Raw genomic sequence first — 23,894 nt, forward strand, 5'->3', positions numbered from 1 at the left:
CACACACCTCTCTCTCTCCCCCCCTTGTCTTTTTCAGATTAACCAACAGATGTCTGGAATGAACCTGAACGGTTCCGGTGCTCCAATGGCATTTGGTCCACCTGGTGCCCCCATGGGCGGCTGGGTGGCACCCCCATCTGGTCAGACCCTCAGCACCCAACTCTGGAAGTAAATGAATGAGGGACGACGGAGGACAAGGGGCACCACATCCCTCCATCTCTCCTCCTCTCCTCCTTCACCACCACTCGCACCCAGAGTTTTATTCATGTACTGTCATTTTTTCCCCCTTTCTCTTTCCAACTATTACTACTCTGGAGAGCATCGATTCATCCTGCCCTCTGTGTATTGATCAAGTGAGCGAGAGTATGGCGTGTAAGAGACTGGCAGCTTTGACCGTCTTATTTGCAATTATTTTTTCTTCTATATATATATATATATTTTTGGGGGGTTCAAATCACATATCAGCTACAAGAAAGCTGCTGGACCAATTATACAGGCTTCTAATATATCTTTACCAAATAGTAAGTCATAGTATTTAAAAGACAGAGGTATGGCTATCATATTTGTAACATCCCCCTCCTTTCCCTATCTTCTGTAGCCCCATGTCCCAGAACCCTGTAGCAGATATTGTATAGACCCATGTAATGTAATGTAACCATGAGATAGACGAACCCCTCGCCCCCTCTCTCTGGCCTCTCACCCCGCCGCATCTGTGTAGCTCCATGACAAACTCCATCTTTACTGTGATGTTTTAATGTGTGCGTTACAGAGAAGCACAGTGAGTGAAAGACAAATAAACCTGGACGACTGTACAGCTGTGACGGCTAACGGAAAAAGGGGGGTTGGGGGGGTCAATAGAAAGGGGCTCGGGGAAGGAATTGTCGTTTTAGCCAGCTCATTTTGACCGAACAAAAGCGTGCAGTTGAACACGTCAGTCCCGCCGCTGTAGCAGAGCTTCTATCCTCTCAGACAGGGTCTCTCTGCTGTGCAATAATTTAAACATCCCCACCGTGTCATCCAGGTTTATTTCTATAATGTGTTTACATTTTCTGGTGCCTAGTACAGAGACAGAATATTGTTATTTCCGTGCATTAAACAGTAAATAGCCATGAACTATTGTGTGATCATTTTGTCTAAAGACGCATTTATTGTAAAGTTTTTTTTTTTTCCTCTTTTTTTTTTTGTTTGCTTTTAAAGAGGGTCGTTTGGAATAAAGACAGTTGTAATCCAAAAGTTCTGTCCCTGTAATGGTGTCTTGCGCAGGGTTTTTAGCCACTATTCCTTTTATTTTCATGGACAGTTTATTTTCAGCACCACCCAACCTCTCTGTACATTGTTCAAGCAGCTGGTCCTTCTTCTCCACGTTCACAGACCTTAATCTGATTCTCCAAGCTTTCAGAGTCCGAGGAAAAGGGAAAGTGGTCTGTTAACTACCGCATTGGGAATAAGATCAAGTTTTCACATAGAGTTGCCATTTGAAAAACCTCTTATCCACGGTATCTTCTCCACCACGTAACAGATAATCCAGTGTGACACCACAGTCAGAAGCTCCAGCAGATACAGTGTTTCAGTAGAGAATCCAGGAACCCGAAATAGCCCGGCATGTCTTTTCCTCCAGAGCAGGTATCCTAAAGTTCAAAGGCGGCCATCCTTTTGGAAATTGCCAGGGATGGCGAGCCTCCATCCAGTGTCATGACAGTCCTAGTGCAGTGTCGCTTGCTAGACCTCTATAAAAACCGAATCCTGCTGCCGCTTTGGTTCATTACCCAGATTGACCTTCTCTGTCCGGGTATGCCAGACCAGGACCTGAAAGAAACCAGTTTTAATCGGTTATTTCAGAATTTGGGAATCAAACGTGCGTAAAAAAAAAAAAGACACCAAGACGGTTTACTCATTTTACTAGGAACGGTAGAAAGTGCAATGAGCAATATGGTGGGCTCATGAAACAATATTTATGTGACGGTTCATGTAAGATTTATTTGTTGATTTTAAATCTGTCTTTTAAATGTGAGTTTCTCAAGCAGATTTCTGTATTTCCCCATTCAAGTACATGGGCGTTAGTCTTGAATGCCTGAAATAGCTGCCCGAAGGGGTTGCAAATATGGTCACAGAGTGAACTGGCTTTCCTTGAAATGAACTATGGAGGAAACGAAGCGTACACGGGTACATCATAACGGAAAACAAGGTCAGTGTATGTGATCTCTCAGCGGAGATCTTGGAAAGTGCTGGAATAGGATCTCTCAGATTGGTTACATGTCTTAATTATATCAGTTTGAGGCAATGCAAGGAATGAGTGTGGTTAAATGGCCGCACCCAGGTGTGACGCGTCAGTTCCTGAACACTTGGCACTGCAGATTGTCTTGTTTTGCCCAAGGCTAATTTAGCAGAACCATAAGCGATAAATATGGTGCACCTTGGAGCAAACCCAAAAAGTGACCCGAAGCATGCTGTATTGCAGTAGTTGGCCTGATCATAAGTTGCATCCACCTGGTAGTTTCTATAAAAGTGCTCCTTATGTAGGTGTCGTCTGCTGTACTTTGACATCTACTATCCCATTGTTCCCTTAATAAATATTGTCAGGGCCAAGTAAGTTGCAGAACAGAGCTTTATATATGGATAAAAGTTTCACTTTAAGTCTGAGTGTCTGAGATAGACTAAATTGGGAACTTTCTGAAGTGGAGCATAATTGGTTTGTGGGTGGTTAAACTTCATTAGTTATGTTTGTGTGCAGCTGTCGCTGACATTTGCAGCCCACAGAGATGTCTAATTTTTATAAGAGGAATGTAATAATACATTAATTAAACTTGTGCGCTTCCGCTTTCATATGTAATAAATCCTTTAATTTTTAATGTTGATAATGTAATGGCTACAATTCAGTGTGCAAAGGTTGAAAGCAGTGATATAACAGCAGTGCGGAGGTGGGAAGCCAGCAGTCCCCATGGGCTCTAGTAAATCTTAATGGGTTTCAAGAAATGGTTATTAAAATTTAAAACCTTCATACTTTTTGCACTAATCTTGGAATAGTTTTTCCTCAGAATATTGTAAGACAAGAGCAGATAGTATTATTACAATGTGTGTCGAACTATCTTGTTTAATACTCTAATGGACATTTCAATTTGTGGTGAAAGAAACCCCACTTTGACTGATCCTGGAATGAGAGAAGATACCCATTCCCTGCTTTTCGAAAGCCTGCTCCTAGCTTGCAAAAACACACACACACACACACACACACACACACACAAACACACACAAAAAACTGCTCCCTGCTCCCATACCATACACAGCACAGATACAATACTCTGATCTGGAACATGACTACAAGTAGAGTGAGGCCAATTAACCAATCAAATTAGAGGACTGATGTCATGCAAGATCCTATCATCACCCTTCTTCAATACCTTCATGACCAACTGAAAGCACAAATAAATACAAATGTTTAATTTGTCCAATTTTAGCTTGAGTGATATGTAATTTAAAATACATGAATTCACATTTTCATGATGTCTTGCCATTAGTGGAAAAATGTGAAATGGGAGGGAACAAATATATTTCCAAAATTTTGCATATCCCCGATAAACTTTTCATTCGCTCGAAAACATATACATTCCCCTGAGAAATGTAGCTTTCCCTCGAAAAACTGTTTTTTTTATGCAGTACCCCAAGAAACTCATCACAAACCTTGCGAGCAAATGCAAGGTTTCTCCGGGAGCAAACATTTTGTGAGCGAACAAAGTTTCTCTGTGGAACACAAAACATTTGCAAAAGAACACAAAAGCATTGAAATATAATTTTTCCTCCCATTTCCAATTTTTTCTCATCACCATGTAGCCTACACTCCTGTTCAAAAGTTTAAAGAAATGTATTTTATTCAGCAAGGACATTTAACTAATCAAAAGTGGCATGAAAGACTGTTATATTGTTACAAAAGTTATATATTTCCTATATGATGTTCCTTTGAACTTTGTTAATCAAAGAATCCTGGAAAAAAAATTATCAAGATTTCCACAAAAAATAGTAAGCAGCCGTTTTCAATAGGGAAAAATTAGTGGGAGGGAAAGGATTTCTCGATTTGAATTGATTCTCATTTTTATGAACGATATCGATTCTAAAATCCCAAGAATCGATTAGACATCCTGTTTTCAGGTGATGAATGAACCTAACTTTGTACAGCCTCTCCCATTCAATAAATCGCAATAATCTTTGTGCTTTGTTACTTTTGATAAGATATAATCTTATCAAATCTTAAAATAATTTTTTTTATGAAATGTAAAAAAATAAATACCATTTTGGCGCTGTTTAATGTGGTGTGACAGATCGCAGTAGCGCAGCTCACCTCAAGAGAAGCGGCAGCGCGCATCTCATTTGAACTGATCATCTCCTCCGCTTTAAAGGGATAGTTCACCCAAAAAAGAAAATTCTGTCATCATTTACTCACCCTCAAGTTGTTCCATACCTGTATGAGTTTCTTTGATCTGCTGAACACAAAAGAAGATATTTTGAAGAATGTTGGGAACCAAAGAGAGAGAGCAACCATTGACTACCATAGTATTTTTTTCCCTACTATGGTAGTCAATGGTTGCTCTCTCTACTTGGTTCCCAACATTCTTAAAAATATCTTATTTTGTTTTCAGCAGAACAAAGAAACTCACACAGGTTTGGAACAACTTGAGGGTGAGTAAATTATGACAGAATTTTCATTTTTGAATGAACTATCCCTTTAATACCAGTTACAGCGTGAAATAAACATGTATGAACGTCAAGGTATGTTAAAAGATTAGTACAATGCACTGAAATCTTTATCACGTCACATGTAATCGCTCAATCAGTGTTTCAACCGCAGAAAGACGTCAACAGCTATGTCACATAATGTCACATTTAGGAACTCATTAGTCAGCTAGAAAAAAATGAACTCTACACTCTAAAAAAAAAAAGGTTCTATATGGCACCAAAAATGTTTCTTCGTTGTAATCATAGAGGAACCACTTTTGGTGCTATATAGCACTATATCTTAACATGTTCTGTATAGCCTATGGTAGCGGTGCTATATAGCACTTTAGTCAGCGGTGCTAAATAGCACCTTAGTCGAAGGACCGCTGAAGGACCACTGAAGCACCAAAATTGGTGCTATATAGCACTTAAAAAGGTTCCCCTTTGATTACGAGCCAAGAACCATTTTTGGTGCCATATAGAACCTTTTTTATGTGTATGATAAGCATTTTGATGAATATATGCACCATATTACATAGGCTATTCATTCTCATTTTTAATGTTCTTCAATATTAATACATGTTTGAAAAAATCCGTCAAGTTTTTATGATTGCCACCATTTAAATGTTTATATTTCAAAAATAAATTAGAGTAGAAATATGATTTATGTAATTTTAAAGTTAGTATTATAACTTTTATTATTATAAACAACATTGAGTGTAATTTATGTTTGTATTTAAATCAGTTAATGTTAACCTTCGATATTAGTAACTGACTACCATGTATAGTTTACAACATTTTTTCCTCAAGAAAATTTGCCATGTACTGTTTCTGATAGAATAATCGATATTGAATCGAATCGTAATCGGATCTTAAGCTTGTGAATGGAAATCGAATCGTGAAATTTGTGTCAATACCCAGCCCCAGTTTTCAACATTGATAATGATTTGAGCACCAAATCAGCATTTTTGAAGGATCATGTGACACTGAAGACTGGAGTAATGATTGCTGAAAATTCCGCTTTGCCATCACAGGTTTAAATTACATCTTTAAAAAAATGATATTTTACATATAAAATAAAAAAACTGGTATTTTAATTTGTAATAATATTTCACAATATCGCTGTTTAACTGTATTTTTGATCAAATAAGTGCAGCCTTGGTGAGCATAAGAGCATAAAAATCCCACTGACCCCAAATTTTACAACGGAATTGTATGAACTAACAATTAATTTTTTTAGTTAATTTTATACTATTCTATAAAATTCACAATTTGCAATGTTAAAAATGTGTTAGTATATGTAAAAATTAACAATAACAAAGGTTAATGAATGCTCAGAATGCATTGTTCATTGTTAGTTCATGTTATCTATTGCATGAACTAATGAACCCTAGTCTGGACCAATAACTATACATCATAAAGTGATTTGCTATAATTGTACAAGAGGGATATAATCTTCACAACATCGGAACTAACTGTTACACAATTAAAGTATTCTAGCTCATGTATTCAACTACTGATACAGGTGTATTACTCTAAAGGTCTCTATTTGGGCAGTCTTTTTCTCAACCATTTTCTCAAACAATGTTTTTATTGAAGAAGCGTTTCTTTTGAATCTAAACGGGCTGAATATCTAAAGCCTCGAGAGAGACTAATCATTTGGGAAATTGTGGGCAGAGTGAAGCAAGCTGGCACACTGACAGCAGTCTGGCAGGATCTGGTCTGCAGAAGCATGATTGAGACTGACATTAATAAACAGGAGAGTCTATGCACTGACTTCTGTAAATAAACATGTGAATCTCTCTCACACCCTCTTCACCTCTCCATCTATGACATGTTAGCCATCTCTCAAAACAGATTCCCTTTGCCCTCTTCTTCTTCCTCTCTCCCTCTGTCTCTTTCCTCCTTGTCACATCAGTTCAGTCCGATTACTCACATAAGATGACCCCCCTCAATCCTACCCAGCCTCCCTGCCTTTCATTTTGAATTGCATGCTGGGAGTTAGCTGTATTGCCCTGCCCGCAGGCTTAGTCACAGTCATCTGCCAGGGACCCACAAGAACACTTCTATAAATGTGACCTTTCCAAAAGACATTGCTGGCAGTGCTCCACTTGGACAGACGCCCACTCGCGCCCATCACAAGGACCCATAACTGTTGGCACACAAACTTTTGTTTGTTTACTTCCACAATGCCATTCTCATATAACTGGAAAACAGCCACAAATTTAAGTATATTAAACTCCCACTTTGTCCAAGTAGCGACTCGCACTTCTTTGTAACTGTCAGTGGCCTTTCCGCCCTGTTTACGGCCGCGATATCTACACACTTACACCCGCCACGGCATTGTACCATAGGAATAAACCTGTGCTCTCTACAGTGTGTTTACAATGCAGACATTATGCTGCGTCTGGCAAAATGACGCATAGCTGATTGGCTGATGTTGGAAACGTGTCCTGCTCTTGCTGGTGTTGGTGATTAGTGGAATTGTCAGCCCTGCTAATAGTAACTATTAATAACCCAGGCCGGCTACCATTAGGGTAATTGGGTGATAATGATGATGGCAGTAGCCGTGATGTGCGGTACAGGGAGGAAGAGAGCATTTTGACATGTAAGGTGAGTCGACAAAGAGGTTTGAGCTTGAAGATTTCAGCTCCTGAGATAATGGGCCACGAATGAATGAAGGGGCTTTTAGAATCAGACGGAGTCAAATACACAGGATAGTGTTTTTCCATTTTCAACCGCTACTTGACATAGCTATTCACTATTGTCACTGGTAGAAGAATAAAACCATGTACGAAGTTATGTTTTCAAAGTAGTACCAAAAAGGTAGCGTTGAGTCACAACGCCCAAAATAATGAGTCGCAGACTCAAGAGATACTTGGAGCTAATGGAGGAACATACAGTGGCTGAGAGAGCTCAACATGCTGTAACTGAAGAAAACGTGCAAATAGAAAAAACACCAGCAAATTAAGAAAACGTCTTCATCAGTTTGACAAAGCGTGTTGCAAATACTCACAATGCAACCAAATAAAGAAACACAAATATTTGGGTGTGTGGTGAACTTTTGCAGCTCAAGCTCTCTCAGTCACCATATAGGGAACGTCAAAAATTAGCTTTTTTTAGTATGCATGAAAATCAAGAAGGGCTTTCACACCGGGTAGTTCTAGGAACTAGTCAACAGGGTTCACCAGCCAACTTAAGGTTCCCCTAGGGCAGGGTTCCTCAAACTCAGTCCTGCAGAGTTTAGCTCCAACCCTGGTCAAACACACCTGAGCAAGCTAATCAAGGTATTCAGGATCACTAGAAAATCACAGGTAGGTATGTTTGATCAGGGTTGGAGCTAAACTCTGCAGGACAGTGGCCCTCCAGGACCGAGTTTGAGGAACCCTGCCCTAGGGCCATTTTCCTCGTTACATTTGTACCGCCAGTAGGAACTCTGAAGTGACGTATGCCACGCTTGTTGTTTTGACTTTTAAATAATGAGTCTCAGACTCAAGAGATACTTGGAGCTAATGGAGAAACAAATACGGTGGCAGAGAGAGCTCAACATGCTGTAACTGAAGAAAACATGCAAATAGAAAAAACACCAGCAAATTAAGAAAACATCTTCATCAGTTTGACAACACGTGTTGCAAATACTCACAATGCAACCAAATATAGAAACACACAAATATTTGGATGTGTTGTGAACTTTTGTGAAACGTTTCTGTGTTTGGGTGTGTTGTGAACTTTTGCAGCTCAAGCTCTCTCGGTCACCGTATAGGGAACATCAAAAACTAGCTTTTTTTTTTAGTATGCATGAAAATCAAGAGGGGCTTTCACACCGGGTAGTTCTAGGAACTAGTCAACAGGGTTCACCAGCCAACTTAAGGTTCTCCTAGGGCCATTTTCCTCATTACATTTGTACCGCCAGTAGGAACTCTGAAGTGACGTATGCCGCACTTCTTGTTTTGACTTTTATTTTTGTGGCGCGGCGGACCTTTATTTTGACGCTGCTAAGAACACCGGAGCCTGAGCACACAGCTCTCACATTCTCTTGCTGCGTTCCAGTTAGTTTTTATAATGCTCTTCACTTGCTAACTTCCCTCTGTCTCGTTCACTCCGATATGCGTCATTGCTTGTGTTACATAAGTGCCTACTACTGGTGGAACCTTTGCAATGGACTGAACTAGAACATCCTAAGCCCTTGATCACTTGGATCCACTATGAAGTTGATTTTTTTTTTCCATTGTTTTATGCAGCATTCTATATGTATATATGTGTGTTTGGGTTGTTTTAAAAAATAATTAAAATATCATAGATTTTTTTGTGGTGGGGTAAATGAAACGCGATATGCGGTGACGACACATTCGTGTTGCATTGTGGTATATGCTGCCTGAAGTGTACACATGAAGTAGACTCCCTCGGTCAAAATCGAGGGAGCAAGGGTCTGTCCGAGGGGAAGGGCTTAGGGAAGTTTGCAAGTGCGTGTCTAAATGTGCAGCATCTGTCTTCATTAGTTTACGATCTGTTTAACAATCCTGTTTAATACACTATTAGATAGAACTGTTCTACAAAGAAAGTAGACAGTATATAAAAAAGTATTAGCGTTTGCTGTGTGGCTGATGTCCAATGTCACTAGCTGAGCAGAAATGCATAATCATGTTTCGCTTGGTTGAGAGGTCCATCTATCACTGTTTTCCATTTTTGTAGAGTTAGTTTCTGGGGTAAATATATAGGCTATAATCTGTGTGTGTACACAGCTTTTTAAAAATGGCGGGTGCTGTTGTTTCACATGCGTTCGGCCAATCAGCGTACACTGGTAGTTCCTATTGTGCAGGGTTAGACCATACTCTGAAGTAGGAGCTTATTTAGTTCTCCCAAAAGGAGTTCCTAGAACTAAAATCCGGGTTCTAGGAACTATGAAAAGGTTCCTCCGGTGCGAAAGCCCCTAAAGTGAAGGATTCAAAAGTAACCTGCTCTACTGACCTGGGTACAGTTCTGGGCCTTTGGCTCCAAGTCCTCCACCTTGGTGATCTGTTTGAGGAAATCTGATTCTTGCATCCCTGGTTTGGCTCCTCTCCTCTTGAACAGGGCACGTGGGTTTGACAAGATCACCTGCAGATTCACTGCAAAGCCTGCCATTAAAAAAAAAATCCATGCAAATTATAAATCAAACATTTAAATTAAAATGTATTTTATTTATTTCTAACTTTATCCTCTCTGCTGCTTTTGACATAACTCATGACAGTCATTACTGAGAAGGGTTTGGAACTCTTGTGACAGCATTGTCATGATGTCATTTCCTTGCGCCTTTAGAGTGATTAGTCTTATACGGCTCGGGTGATTGGCTCAAACCTGGCTGCAGAAGTGAGTCCCCTTAAGCAGTGATGGCAGATTGCTAATTGCATACTTTCAGAGGTTGAACAACTGCCATTGAGATGGATGGGAGTACAATCGGATAACTTTCTCCAGGTATTAAAGATCTCGTTTGCAAGTGAGAGAGTCTGGGTTTGGTGCTCATTGAAGCTCATCAAAAAGCTTACGAGAAAATGGTTCATTGCAAAATGATCTAAAATAAATTATTGTCCAAATAATCTCACAATATATTTAAACACTTTCTCTTTCACTCGGTATTATTTATATACACAGATGCACAGCTCTTCAGCTTTCTCTTGACCTAATGCATTTCGCATGGGAGCAAGTTGAACCGTCCCACTGATGCATGTGGGTCAGGATTAGTTTTTCACCCCCTTGTTTCCATTTCTCTCGATGACTGTCTCAGCCCCCAAACAGGAGAAGGACTTTTCAAATTTGACTATAGGGAATATCACCCTCTGTTGTGAGCTTTTTATCCTGCATGGGCACAGGCTGTTTTCTAGGACGCCTACATTCCAGCTGAAACCACCTGGGCTTCCCTGAAATCCACAGAGGTGAGCTCACGACAGCATTGCAATGTTCATCTAAGCCTTGGCTAACTGTGTCCTTGTGAAGTTACAAGGTTTCTCTCCCTCAGATCGACATGAATACCGTCAAGGTTTATTAATAGTTGAAGACCAGCTAACTCCTTTCTTTTGATCTTTTTTTTTTCTTGTCTTTTTTTAATGACTATATTGCCTTTTGATGTCCCTGTATACGAGTATTGGAGAAATGATGCAAGAACCTTCGCTCAGAGATCTAGGGACACCGCTTCGATAGTGCTGAAGAGCTGGACACGTTTCTGCTGTTGCACCACCAGCACTTCAGGGTCCATTTAGATGTGATGCATAGACTGTATTGTAAGCCCATAGTAAGCATTCACATCGTGATTTTTGAACCAACTCCAAGACTGCATGACCAAGCATTTGTAAGGTCTTTCATTAGGGTGGCATTCAAATTAGCTAAAAAGCGATTGATGTTTAAAACCCATTTTGCTTTATAGACCTGTCATTAGTAATTTAATTTCCAGGGAAATGCATAAATCATGAAATAATTAGTATACTTAAATATGTAAATCATATTCAGAAAATTCGCTAAAAGTAATAAGGGACAATAAGTAAATACAAATAGAGCAATCTGTAAAAAGCACATTGAAAAGGGCACCTTTTAAATTAGTTTCATGTTGTCATTACCAACTCGGTTATTTACATAATATTATCATATATTTGAAAAAGATTCAATTCTGTTAAGGTACAATATGAGCTCGCTGATGTAATTCAATAAGTCTGCTTTTTATTCCAACCATTATTATTTGTTCTGTAAATATTCATTTTATACATCCAATGTTTAGCGACTGAGATTTTTTTCTTCTTTCAGAAATGACATTAAATTGATTAAATGTGACAAAGGAATGTAAAATGTTACAAAAGAGTTCTATTTCAAATAAATTCTATTCTTTTGAACTTACTATTCATAAAAGAATCCTGAAAATTCACGGCTTCCACAAAAATATTAAGAACTGATAATAATAATATTAAATGATAAAAGTAATAAAGCAGAATATTAGGATGATTTCTGAAAGATCATGTGACACTGAAGACTGGAGTCTGCATCACAGATATAATCAATATACAATTTTAAATTGTAAAAATATATCACAATATAATGGATAAATTTATGAATGGTAGTGTACTGTAGATGTTTCAACAAAATATTATGGTGTAATTCTTAAATATTTAGTAGTATGTTAATTGTATTGTGCTCACCACAAATAAGCTGTTGTAATCAGTGCATGATACTTATCAAAACATTTGTAAAATACAATTCTGCAAATTATATTGGTGACACGGATTGTCTAAAGGCTAGTGTGACTCACGGTTTAATCACTGTGTACACTACAGATGCAGCTTTTTGTTTCCGTTTATTCTCATGCATAATCTTTTCAGCTCTTCTCCGCCTAATGTGCAAAACGATGCTATTGTGTGTTAAAAAGGTTTCCATGTTAAGACGAGCACTTGAGCTCCTCTTCAGGTGAGAGCAGTGCTTGAAAGCAATGAGAGAGGCGGTTCAGGACCTTTTCTCTGCTATTGTGTTTGCTCTCAGAAGAAGCCGTACAGCAGGAATACTAAATAACCTTATTGTTCTCCGCTTTTGTTCGGAGAGAAGTGCAGTAGAGCCGGCAAATTTATCAACCTTAAACAGCTCATTTTCAACATGCATTTAGTCTATGCCAGCGATGTGAGGAAGCGTATGCATTGTGTGAAGTGTTTGTTAAGAGAGATGTGCTCACTGTCAGGTAGGCCTGACAATGAATATGTTACGTCTGATGACAATGATGATGATTTTATGGGTGAGTGAACATGATAGAAAAATATGAGCTTTGGAAAAAGAGCAATAGTGGTAGTAACGGAGATCACAAGAGAAAGAGATGATACCATCTCTTGTTATTAGAGTTTCATGAACAGCATAATATCCAGCGGCAGTGCTGGAGTCTGGGGAATTAGGGATTGCTTCAACTACGCACTGCTATCTTTGACGTTGTATTCATTCCTCCGAGCGCCATATGAGCCCTGCCTCTCTCCATTAGGATGTTTCCAACCTGTCAGCATCTTCTCACCCCACCCTCCGTAATGCATTGCCTGAGAGCTCACGTTCGCTAAAAATGCAGAGGAATTGCTGTATTTAGCTTCAGTAAAGGTGCTTTTTGCCAATTATAGAGAGCGAATGGTGGCTTTTTCTGTCTAAAATTGCAGGGTCCCTGTTATCTTTGCCTGTTTGTTATGCTTTATAATAGTGTGTAATTGCAATATGTTCTTTATCATAGTAAACTAGTAGCATACCATTTGAAAGCTGATTTTTCCAAAAAGTGTAAACACAGATGCTTTTAACATTGCTCTGTTTGAGTATCCCGCCCAGCTTGACATGTCAGCTTCCAATTTACATGTATTCACTTAGCAGATGCTTTTATCCAAAGCTACTTTCAAATGAGGAACATCACAAGCATTTTATTAGAAGAGCCAATAATATTTGCAATACACCGTGCTAAGGGCCAGGAGTTATTATAGGAAGTGCCTTTGTTTATGGTTGTGTTTTAGTTAAGTGCTTGTGGAAGAAGTGTGTCTTCAGCTCTTTCTTGAAGGTTCTGATGGTCTCAGCAGATGGGGTAGAGAGGTTGGCAGCTCGTAACACCAGAGAAAAACAGAGAGGAGGAAGATTCTGAAAAGCAACTTTTAATATCTCAGAGTAAAGATACGACCAGATGCCGCACAACAGGGGAGTTTTTATTAACCAGTGGCATGAGTTTAGGGTGGGGCTAGAGTTTGCCAGACCAATGGTGGGTTTCATAAACCTGTTTAAAATGTCATTATTATTGCTATTCCGTTTGGAAACACTAGTGCTGTAAAAACATTGTTTCATTTTCATTGACAACCCCATTATCTGAGTTAGCATCATCATCCATGACTTAACTTTGAGCCTCTGTCCCATGCAAGTACAGTTCAGTATTCGTTTAGCATTATTTATATACTATTATATATTTTTTAATATTTTAAATTAGCTTTTATTTTTACGTTTCCAGTTTTGAATTTAGTTTCAGTAATTGTGTGCTTCGTATGTGTATATGTGTAAAACGTGTCCTTGTGGTACCTGCACATTTTGTATGTCTCCCTTATCAGACACACCCAATTTAGTTCTTGCAGTCTCTACTAATGAGCTGATGAGTGGAACCAGGAGTGATAAATGAGGGAGACAAACAAAATGTGCGGGGCTGGGGTGCCTCCAGGACAGGTTTGAAAACCACTGGTGTAAAAAAATATACACTATATTGCCAAAAGTATTGGGACACCCCTCCAAATCATTGGATTCAGGGGTTCCAATCACTTTCATGGCCAAAGGTGTATAAAATCAAGCACCTAGGCATGAAGACTGCTTCTACAAAAATTTGTGAAAGAATGGGTCGCTCTCAGGAATTCAGCGAATTCAAGCGTGGTACCGTGATAGCTTGCCACCCGTGCAATAAGTCCATTCATGAAATTTCCTCACTACTAAATATTCCACCGTCAACTGGCAGTGGTATTATAACAAAGTGGAAGCAATTGGGAACAACAGCAACTCAGCCACGAAGTGGTAGGCCACGTAAATTCACAGAGCGGGGTCAGCGCGTGATGAGGTTGCCAACTTTCTGCAGTCAATAGCTACAGACCTCCAAATTTCGTGTTGCCTTCAGATTAGCTCAAGAACAGTGCGTAGAGAGCTTCATGGAATGGGTTTCCATGGCCGAGCAGCTGCATGCAAAACAAAGTGTTGGATGCAGTGGTGTAAAGCACGCCACCACTGGACTCTAGATAAGTGGAGACATGTTCTCTGGAGTGACAAATCACACTTCTCTGTCTGGCAATCGGATGGATGAGTCTGGGTTTGGCGTTTGCCAGGAGAATGGTAATTGCCTGACTGCATTGTGCCAAGTGTAAAGTTTGGTGGAGGGGGGGGGGGTGATGGTGTGGGGTTGTTTTTCAGGGGTTGGGCTTGGCCCCTTAGTTCCAGTGAAAGGAACTCTTAATGCTTCAGCATACCAAGACATTTTGGACAATTTCATGCTCCCAACTTTGTGGGAACAGTTTGGGGATGGCCCCTTCCTGTTCCAACATGACTGCACACCAGTGCACGACATGGATGACATGAGCAAGTTTGGTGACGAGGAACTTGACTGTCCTGACCTCAACCCGACAAAACACCTTTGGGATGAATTAGAGCGGAGACTGCGAGCCAAGCCTTCTTGTCCAAACACCAGTGCCTGACCTCACAAATGCGCTTCTAGAAGAATGGTCAAAAATCCCCATAATCACACTCCTAAACCTTGTGGAAAGCCTTCCCAGACGAGTTGAAGCTGTTATAGCTGCAAAGGGTGGGCCAACTCAACAATGGGTCATAAAAGTTTATGTGCATGTAAAGGCAGGTGTCCCAAAACTTAGTGCATATTAGCTTTAATTTATTTTATTTTATTTTTTAGTAAATTGAATACTTTATCTTAAACATATTTTATTTCTGTGAGTTGCCAAGACAATTTCACATTTTCTCATTTCAAGGCATTTCTAATTTTCATGTAATTTTGTTTTACATGCCCTTTTTTAATAATTAAAATTTTGTTAACAATAACAACCCTGGTACAGTTCACTTACTTAGAACCTTCCCTTCAAAATCACTGACAAAGTTGATCTAGCTAGTATCACTAGTATAGTATACTATAGTATAGTATAGTATAGGAGAAAAGCCTCTTCAGAAAACCCTCTGGTGTTTCACAGCTTTTTTCCTCAGCTTAGAGCACTTTTCTTGCATACATATAGAAGCTGTTTTGCTGCCTGCTTTGGGCCAATTTTATACGCCTGTTTGAAATGATTTCAGTGAAGGGCAGTCTGGAAAGTATCAACACGACCAAACTGCAAAGAAGTCCCATCTGTTTATCTGAGCAGGCAAGCTGCTCCTCACACAGCTGATGTTATGATCATCAGCAGCACATGGTATAACATGGGCAGAATATCCTCCAGAACTCAGAGAAGATGGACAGAGATATGGATGGCGGAAGTTCAATATCTTAATAACATTAAATAAAATTGAGAGACCTTGTGGTGAAACTCGAAGACATAATGTTCTAGGTAATGTTGTTCTGCTTCTCAAATACTTTTAAGACATTTACATTAATGGTTCTGAACTTTAAAAATGACTTCAAGTCCATTGATGGATGGTTAATTGGTCACAGTAGCTCACCTGCAATGCCACGAGTCATGGGTTTGATTACCAGTGAACCGACATACTGATAAAAGTGTATACTCCGAATGCTCTGTAAATCGCTTTGGATAAAAGCATCTGCCTAATGAATAAATGCAACTTAAATGGAAGCTTTCAGATGGGCAGGATGTATAAAAAAAAAGAAATCTGGTAGTTGTTTAACTTGAAGTTCACGTGATTTGCACAAATGAGTTCTGAAATTCAAAACCAGCTGAATGAAAGAATGTGCCAGTCACCGAAAACCTGTTAATTAGCCAGTGGAATCTATTGTCAAAAAACGTTCACCGTCACACGAGCCAGATAATGTTAAGAGAACTATGCAAATGTGAAATTCAGAAATAGATATTTAGAGGCATTTCTGAGAACTGGTCAAATGTTTTTTTTTTTCAAATGGCTGCTTAATCTGTAATACTAAACCAGCTATTAAAAATACAGTAAGTGAGAGGAGAATATGGCACTCCACTGAGGCAAAAGATTTTTCAGGTCTAAGGCATAGCTTGTTGTTGTTTTTTTCAGGATGCCCATATTAACATCAGACCATTTATACTACATGCCTCAGTGAGGTTTCAGCTTTGAAGGTAATTTAGCCGCAAGTCATACGTGGAAAATATGGAGAAAATGCATTATCAAGTGATTTATCAGCACAATCTATATAGCTTTTTGAATATAAAATAATGAATGGAAGGTTTAGATTGTTCCAAGTTAATTAATTAGCTTTTGGATTTCCTTACGTACATTCGATTTTGTGATAATCAAGTCTTAATAGTTTTCAGTGGTACACTCCAATTGGCATTCTAGAACGTTTGGCCATTATTAAGCAAGAAATCAATTTTCTACTGTTTTTCAGTTCTGTTACACAGCAGAAACAGTGTCAGCATGAATGCTTGAGCCTCGCGTTTATGGTTCAGCCTTGTGAATACGCTGCTTCTGCGCATGGTGTAAAACAAGCATAATAGTCATTTATTCATAAATATGTGACATTTTTTCCTGGTTAGATACACTGTTGCAGGTATAATTCACTTTTGTCATTATAATAATCAGTAAAAATCGCTAGCGGTGTTTTGACAACTTACTATGGGGGAAAAATTACTCCTGTGTAGGTCGATCTTAGTGACGTCTTACCAGCCATGTCAATTGCAAACGGCCTGTCGGCTTTCCAGCCTGTATACCAGCCAACCACTTTCCCCTTTTCCACCAGGGGACGCTCGTACCTCCGGCCTCCAACGAGTCCCACTGGCCACACTGACACTCTCCTGGTTGACCGCATCTGTAGAAGAAGTTAAATATGATAATATTACAAACACAATGCACAGAAAAAAAGATCACTATTGTTTAAAAAAAAACTATGCCTCTATACCAAGGCCATAACCAAAAAAATTGGGGGAAGGGGGGTATTTTTAGTTAAAGGAAATAAATTGTTAAATGATTCAAATTTGCCATTTCCCCCTCAATGTCTATGGTGGTGGATATGGCCCTGCTTCATAACCATATGAGTATTCAACAGCAATTTTTATTTTTAAAGGAGCAAGTATAGGACTGCCACACACAGCATGGCTTCTTGTAAAATCCTGGCTCATTTTCAGCATAAATAAGTCCGTCCACCTGCAGTTTGCTGGAGACAGCGCACATCGCTCTTCAGTTTCATAAACACGATCACATCTGATTGAACCACCCGGCAACACTAAACTGTCATTTCCAACAAGATATCATCTTCCTTGAGAAATTTTAAACATCCTACTGCTGAAAGAATCTGCTTTATCCTTCATTCCTTCATATATAATAAAAGTAAAAACTATTTGCCACTAGGGGAATGAGCGCTGCTGCAATTTCTCAACCAAATGGTCAGAGTAGTCTTTGAATATTTAATGGTTGTGCTATTTATGTGAGTGTTGTATGCAGTCGGTGATGGTCTATGGCTGGCGGCCCTAAGCAATGGACAAGCTTTGAAGCCCGAACTGCTGCCCGTTTAGCTGTGTTTCTATGGCTGTCCTCCTCACTCTCTTCAAAGGCTTCGTCTCTATAATGGTTGCTCTTAAAGTGTAACACAGCTCAAAGGCAAAGTCAAAGAATTCTCTATAGCAAAGAGGATGTCATCTGCAGGTGCCAAGCATCCTTTTGCAATGAAGATGACAACAAGGGCAACAGGCACAGCCATCAAATGCAATGCTACATACTCTGTTCTTTGAGTTAAGCTCTCGAGCTACTGGCAAGGCATCTGTATTTGGCAGTTTTTGTGACCTACGTGTTTTCCTGCAGGGACAGGGAATAGGAAATTCTGGCCCCATTTTGACACAGTGCAGAGAAATAAATTTGTAGTAGACGAGTGTGTTCAATATCTTCAGGGAGGCTAAATCACCTTCGATAACAAAACTCTACATGCTGCCAGACAGTTCCAGAGAGGATTCGAATAATTCAAAAAATCTAAATCTAGCGAGGAACTATATTTCTAGGGAAAGACAGGTTACAATTGAGAACAATAAATCGAATGCAGAATTCGAGGTGATGTCAATGTGTCATTAGCAGGGTAGCAGCATAGTATACTTTACCATGAAAATTAGAATGTGATTTAGTTTTAAATACATATGTACACAGAAAAACAAATGACAATTATATTTCTTGGAGATGCTTTCCACTAACAATGTCTGAAAATCCTAGAAACAAGAGAAGCATCTCTGCATAAGATACTATTCATTCTTATTTTAATTTAATACACTGACTTTAAACTCAAAACAAGTGGAAAACTGCCAGTGTAATAAGCAGAAGTGTGGCTTTTCAAGTAAATACATCTTGTTTTTACATATTTCATTTGTAAACGTACCTATTACGGTAATTCTTTTTTGCAGCAATGATATGATAAAGCATTGTTGTCTTAACTGACCACAATGAGCAAAACTGAAATCTCATTGGACTTAAAAGTGATAGTCACGCAAAAATGAAAATTCTTTCATCGTTTGACGTTTACACACCATCATGTCATTCCAAACATGTTTCTTTTTTCTGTGGAACATTAAAAGAAGATATTTTGAAGAATGTTGGTTACCAAACAGTTTTGGTTCCCATTGACTTCCTCAAACAATATAATGGAGGTCAGAGGGATGCAAAACTCTTTGGCTACAGTCTTCTTTTGTGTTCCGCAGAATCATACAGGTTTGGAACAACATGAGGGTGAGTAAATGATGACCGAATTTTCATTTTTGGGTGGACAAAACACAACAAGCACAGCGCTAAAAAGGGGCGGGGCTACATGAGGTCTATATAAAAACATGAACGAGGAGAGACTGGTTGTAGATATCATGACCCTCGCATTTCGAAATGAAAAGCTGTCTGGTAAAGCGTTACATTAGACATGAAAATGCAAGCTTTTTTAGTTGCAGCACAAATGAGTAGAGTGTGAGAGTCGCACAAACAGAGAGAACTGTTCTGATTGGCTGGTTCGTGATCGATTATATCATGCTTAATTTTTTTGTTGTTGGACAAATTGCTTTTCATCTTATCGCATTATTATTCTAACTGAACAAATAACAATGTAATAATGAAAAATTATCTTTTTATATTTGCATGTTTGATGATAAAGCTATTTTAACACAAAATGATTTTCCACACTCCACTCAAGCAGCTGAAGACAATATTTCCACAAGCACTTGATCGATGACCATTAGCGCACTGTACCGTACTCCATTTATTTAAAAAAACAAAAAAACAAATTTGTTTCACTGTTTCTCCGTCACATCTCTGTACTAGCTTGTACTTTTCTATCCAATTTGCTTTTATGTTACTGTCGCCTTAGGATGAATAAGTCGAGCTGTAGCATTTCTGGTTGGGGAAAACAGTATGTGCTAAATGAATACAATTCCTTTGTGTCGTTAATATTTGTCATTATAAAGCACTAGCTGTTGAAAGTGGCCAAATGACACTCATTGTTGTGCTGTGTAATGTGTTTGTGTTGAGCAGTGCAGAGGTCATCAGCATACTGACACTGCGCTCTACCCCTCAGGGGCCGTTCCATGTGTTCATCCACATGTCCAGCTGTGTTCTGGAAAAAATAAAGAGAGAGAAAGAGGCAGAGGGAGCTACAAAGCAAGCATTGAAGAAAGAAGGAGAGCAGTAAGGCCTTTGGCAGAGGAAAAGAGAACGGCTAAAACAGGAGGAAAAAGCAGAGGTAAAAGAGGGCAGCATAATTGATGATAAATGAGACGATGAGCTATAAGTGCCGTGTTTGGACAACAGCCAAGAGAGAGGAGATTTTGTGTGACTGTAGATAGAACTGAGTATAATGCAATGGAGGAAACCTCTTCTCTCCCCATCAGTGGCTTCCTGGGGCCGGTTGAACCAGCTGTGCCTAAGTTAGCCTAGTTTTGACGTAAATGGGCACTAAGTTACAACTTACACACTAAATATTTTTGCGTTGCACCATTCAAATTAGTTTAAGCGTAACTACGTATAAACTAATATTTATGGAAGCCTCCGATCAGGAGTAACGCTTGGAATAAAATAGCAGACTGACTGAACTGAGCTCTTGTTTTACCCAACAGACTTCAATTCTTTTGACATATGATAATGCTGACATTTACACTCAATTACATTATAAGAGAGAGAACATTATGTGAAAAGATTACTTTGTTAGCGGCTCTTCAACACGAACTTGTCCTAAACAGCGCAGCGCTGTGTACATCCCTCTATGTTGTGCATGTCAAATAAAATCTGTCACAATCAATAAATGTAATTTCTTTTGGGGGGTTTTTGTATCAGTATTTAGTTATTGATCCTTATTCATTTCGTTTCTGAATGTTACTTAGCCTACATATGTTATTCATGATTAAGTAGTATCGTATTTAATGGAAACTTATTTTTACCATTAGGCGGAAGACGTTAAAATGAAGGATGAACTGAAATTTAAAGCATTTCAACACAACTTCTACTCAGGCATTTGAAGGCTTGATATTGGATCATTGAGGGTAAACGTCATATTATGCGACTATGCATTACTTTAAGGAGAGCTTACGACCTACTAGCTACGTTCTGCCTTGAGAACAAATGGTGCATACGAATAAAGTACAGAGTTAGTTACAAACTAGTATTTACTAAGCCTCTAGTATGGACTTTACATTCCAATTTATGTTCCAACCCTACCCCGGTGACCTTTTTATAGTCACCAGACATAAAAGAAATGGATAATCATCAGATATTGTTTAAAGCAACACACTCACATGGTAATTTGTAACATATTTTAGTTTTAGCGAACTTGTGGCTAACTTGTTTGAATTTTCTCATTCAAACATTTTTATACAATCTCTTTATGCCTTCTGACGGTTAGGTTTAAGTGTGGACCTTCATGGTTTTGTCTGAAAATTGCACATTTCTGTATGAATTTATATTATCTTGTCACTTTGTAAAATAGATGTTTTGATGAAAAAAGGGATGGTTCAACCAAAAGTTTAAATTCTGTCATTATTTACTCAGCTCATGTGGAGGCCATGTTGGTCAAACTACAAAAAGACCCCCAAAAAACCCTAATACAAAAAAAAAAAAAAAAAGACGTGGTCTATATCAGGGGTTCTCAACCCTGGTCCTCGATGCCCATTGTCCTACAGAGTTTAGCTCAAACCTTGATCAAACTCACCTGCCTGTACCTTTATAGTAATCCTGAAGAACTTAATTGGCTGGTTCAGGTGTGTTTGATTAGGGTTGGAGCTAAACTCTGCAGGACAGTGGGCCTTGAGGACCAGGGTTGAGAATGCCTGGTCTATATGACCTGTGCGCTGGTATCACATGCGATTTAAGGTTTGTCTGTTCCTCATACAAACAACTTTTTTTGTCCTTTTTGGAGCTTGACATCAATGTTTTTTAATTGCAAAAGAGCTGTGTAAAGATTCTTTAAAATTTCTCTTTTCTCCATTGAAAAACGACGATTTTTGAGTGTGAGATGTAAAAAAACTCAACCTGTGTAAGACAGAGCCTCAAATGAAGCATCTCTCCTCTCATCACTTCACTGTGTTATCGGTTTCGTCCACAGACAACCGGTTAAACAGACAAATCCTAATTTCCCAGCTGTCAGGACGCTTTGTCGTTTCTCTGTGACTTCCACTGCCTTAAACTGGGTTAATTCACTCTGCTTGGCTACACAGTGTACTGGGTCGCCTTCCTTTATGTGCATCAACCTCTGCACATTGACTCATAAGAAATAGATAGAAATGGCAGACACCACATGAATCTCCATGGGGACAGATGTTACAGCGAGGTCTCCAGAGGCATTGCTAGTTATTTATTAATTGCCAACTTTTCATATATAGCCTACATCTATTTCTCTCTAAACTCTTCATTTAAGTGTAATGCAACAACCTTGTGGAGTACAAAAACATCTTGTTGTGTGTTCTACAGTGAAAATAAAGAGCGTAAATCAACCAATTTGTTTTAACTGCAGCTTTAAGTTTGATTGCAGCCTTCAATTTTATTGCATTTTTACAGTGCAAGTTACTGTAGGGCCTAAGTTGTGCCTATATCACACCTTGTGTGATATCCACACTCCCCATTTATAAACATTTTCCCTGGTCTTACAGATGATACAGACTAGTTATTATTTGTTGGAAGAAATAAGATGGGTAGCCTATATGAATGTGCTTCTTCATGAAAAAAAAAACTACTAACTCATCCTGTATTTGAGTTACTGTACAGACAGTCATGGTCCTTTTCAATGGCTCATCACATCAGGATGACAATATCTAAGAGTGAGTGGTATAGCAACCGGGAGTGGTAGCCACTGCCTAGCAACACCCTAGCAACAGTATAACCACTAATCCCAGCCATATTTCGACATAGAATGCCATGTATTCATGACTTTGACCAGTGTGGGCCAGCAGAGCTTTCTTTAGAGCCCCATACATATCTTTAGTTAGGTAGGCTAATTATGATGTGGGACTATTTCATTAATATTTTCCAGATTTCCAGATTTCAAGGAGTAGAAAAAAAACAATAGTCATCTTAAGAAGTCGTATTTACCTCTTCAAATAACTCAAGGCTGTAAGTGTTATCATCATCCGCGAAGAAAACGACTCCTTTATCTTTGGACGCGCGGTGTCCTCTGAGCCAGCCGAGCGCTAAGTTCCTTTGCTCGGTCGCTCGGGGCATCCCCGTCCGCTTGAACCTGCGCGGGGTGAACACGTTCAGGTGAGTGTATCGCAGCCCAGAGCGGGCAAGAAAACGCGAAACCAGCTCCGTGTGGGAGTTCGAGTCCTCCACCACGATCCAGTGGAACTGCGGAACCTGGCGGAACGTATTTGCCAAGCGGGTGAGCTCTGCTTTCTGCACCGCTCGGCTGTAAGTGGGAGTGATGGCATAAACGACCGGGAGAGATGTGGCGTTACTCCTGCTGCTGGTGGTGCTGCTGCTGCTGCTGGTCCTAGTCGTCCTGACGACCTGCCGCTGCTGCTGCACATTCCCCAGCCGAGACAAATAGAAGCTGGCCGTGTTCCGAACAGACAATCTCTTCGTATCGATGTCGATCACGATGATCACTATCAAGATCCACGGAAGAAGGATGAAAAAGCGAGTGTAGAAGATGGATTTCATTGTGCCCGAAGAACCAGCGCTGCTTAATGTGAAGAATTAACAGTCCGCCACAAACACAGCAGTTCATTCAGAGGCGATTGTTGTATTATTGCAGATCTTTACTTTTTAAACTTCCTTTAAAGCCTCTCCTCGCGTGTTTTTTATCCAGTAGCCGCAGTCCACGAACGGTTAAACTTCCCATTTCCCTCAACTAAACGCGCTGTTGCAATCCCATCCCGTCCTGCGCTCCGCCAGTCAGTCCGTTCCCTGAGAAGATGCTCATATGTCTCCAGTCGTTCAGCGCGGAGAACAGTGCCAAACATTACAACAGGTCATTGTTTTGGTCACGTGCACACCTTGGAGTGAAATAAAGCCATGTAGGTATAACGATTTCTCAAATCTGCACCGAATGATGGGACCGAGCTGATGGTCCGACAAGCGCTGCTGTGGTCTGTTGAAAT

General features: G+C 39.5%; 2 protein-coding genes across 7 annotated transcripts in view; one reads left to right on the top strand and one right to left on the bottom strand.

Annotated features, from left to right (window-relative positions):
• Positions 1–1,229, top strand: part of smap1 (small ArfGAP 1) — a 135,677-nt gene extending 134,448 nt beyond the window's left edge. For all 6 annotated transcript variants that reach the window (XM_079843365.1, XM_079843366.1, XM_079843369.1 and 3 more), the window contains one exon: positions 38–1,229. In XM_079843365.1, coding sequence (XP_079699491.1) covers positions 38–172 — 135 coding nt within the window. In that variant the 3' untranslated portion in view covers positions 173–1,229. The remainder of the gene's footprint in view (positions 1–37) is intronic.
• Positions 1,009–23,894, bottom strand: b3gat2 (beta-1,3-glucuronyltransferase 2 (glucuronosyltransferase S)). The gene is made up of 4 exons (XM_079843373.1): positions 22,885–23,894; positions 17,011–17,155; positions 9,676–9,824; positions 1,009–1,806 (listed from the first exon to the last, which is right to left on the bottom strand). The coding sequence occupies exons 1-4, from the start codon at positions 23,452–23,454 to the stop codon at positions 1,720–1,722; spliced, it is 951 nt and encodes a 316-aa protein (XP_079699499.1). The 5' UTR covers positions 23,455–23,894; the 3' UTR covers positions 1,009–1,719.

The sequence above is a fragment of the Gobio gobio genome, assembly GCF_949357685.1.
Source record: "Gobio gobio genome assembly, chromosome: 18".
NCBI lineage: Eukaryota > Metazoa > Chordata > Actinopteri > Cypriniformes > Gobionidae > Gobio > Gobio gobio.

Excerpts from the sequence above, each read along its gene's own strand:
- b3gat2 (XM_079843373.1), bottom strand. The coding sequence starts at position 23,454 with ATGAAATCCATCTTCTACACTCGCTTTTTCATCCTTCTTCCGTGGATC. Across the intron at positions 17,156-22,884 it reads GCCTTGAGTTATTTGAAGAG|ATGCGGTCAACCAGGAGAGT; the intron begins GTAAATACGACT and ends CTTCTTCTACAG. Across the intron at positions 1,807-9,675 it reads AGGCCCAGAACTGTACCCAG|GTCCTGGTCTGGCATACCCG; the intron begins GTCAGTAGAGCA and ends GGTTTCTTTCAG.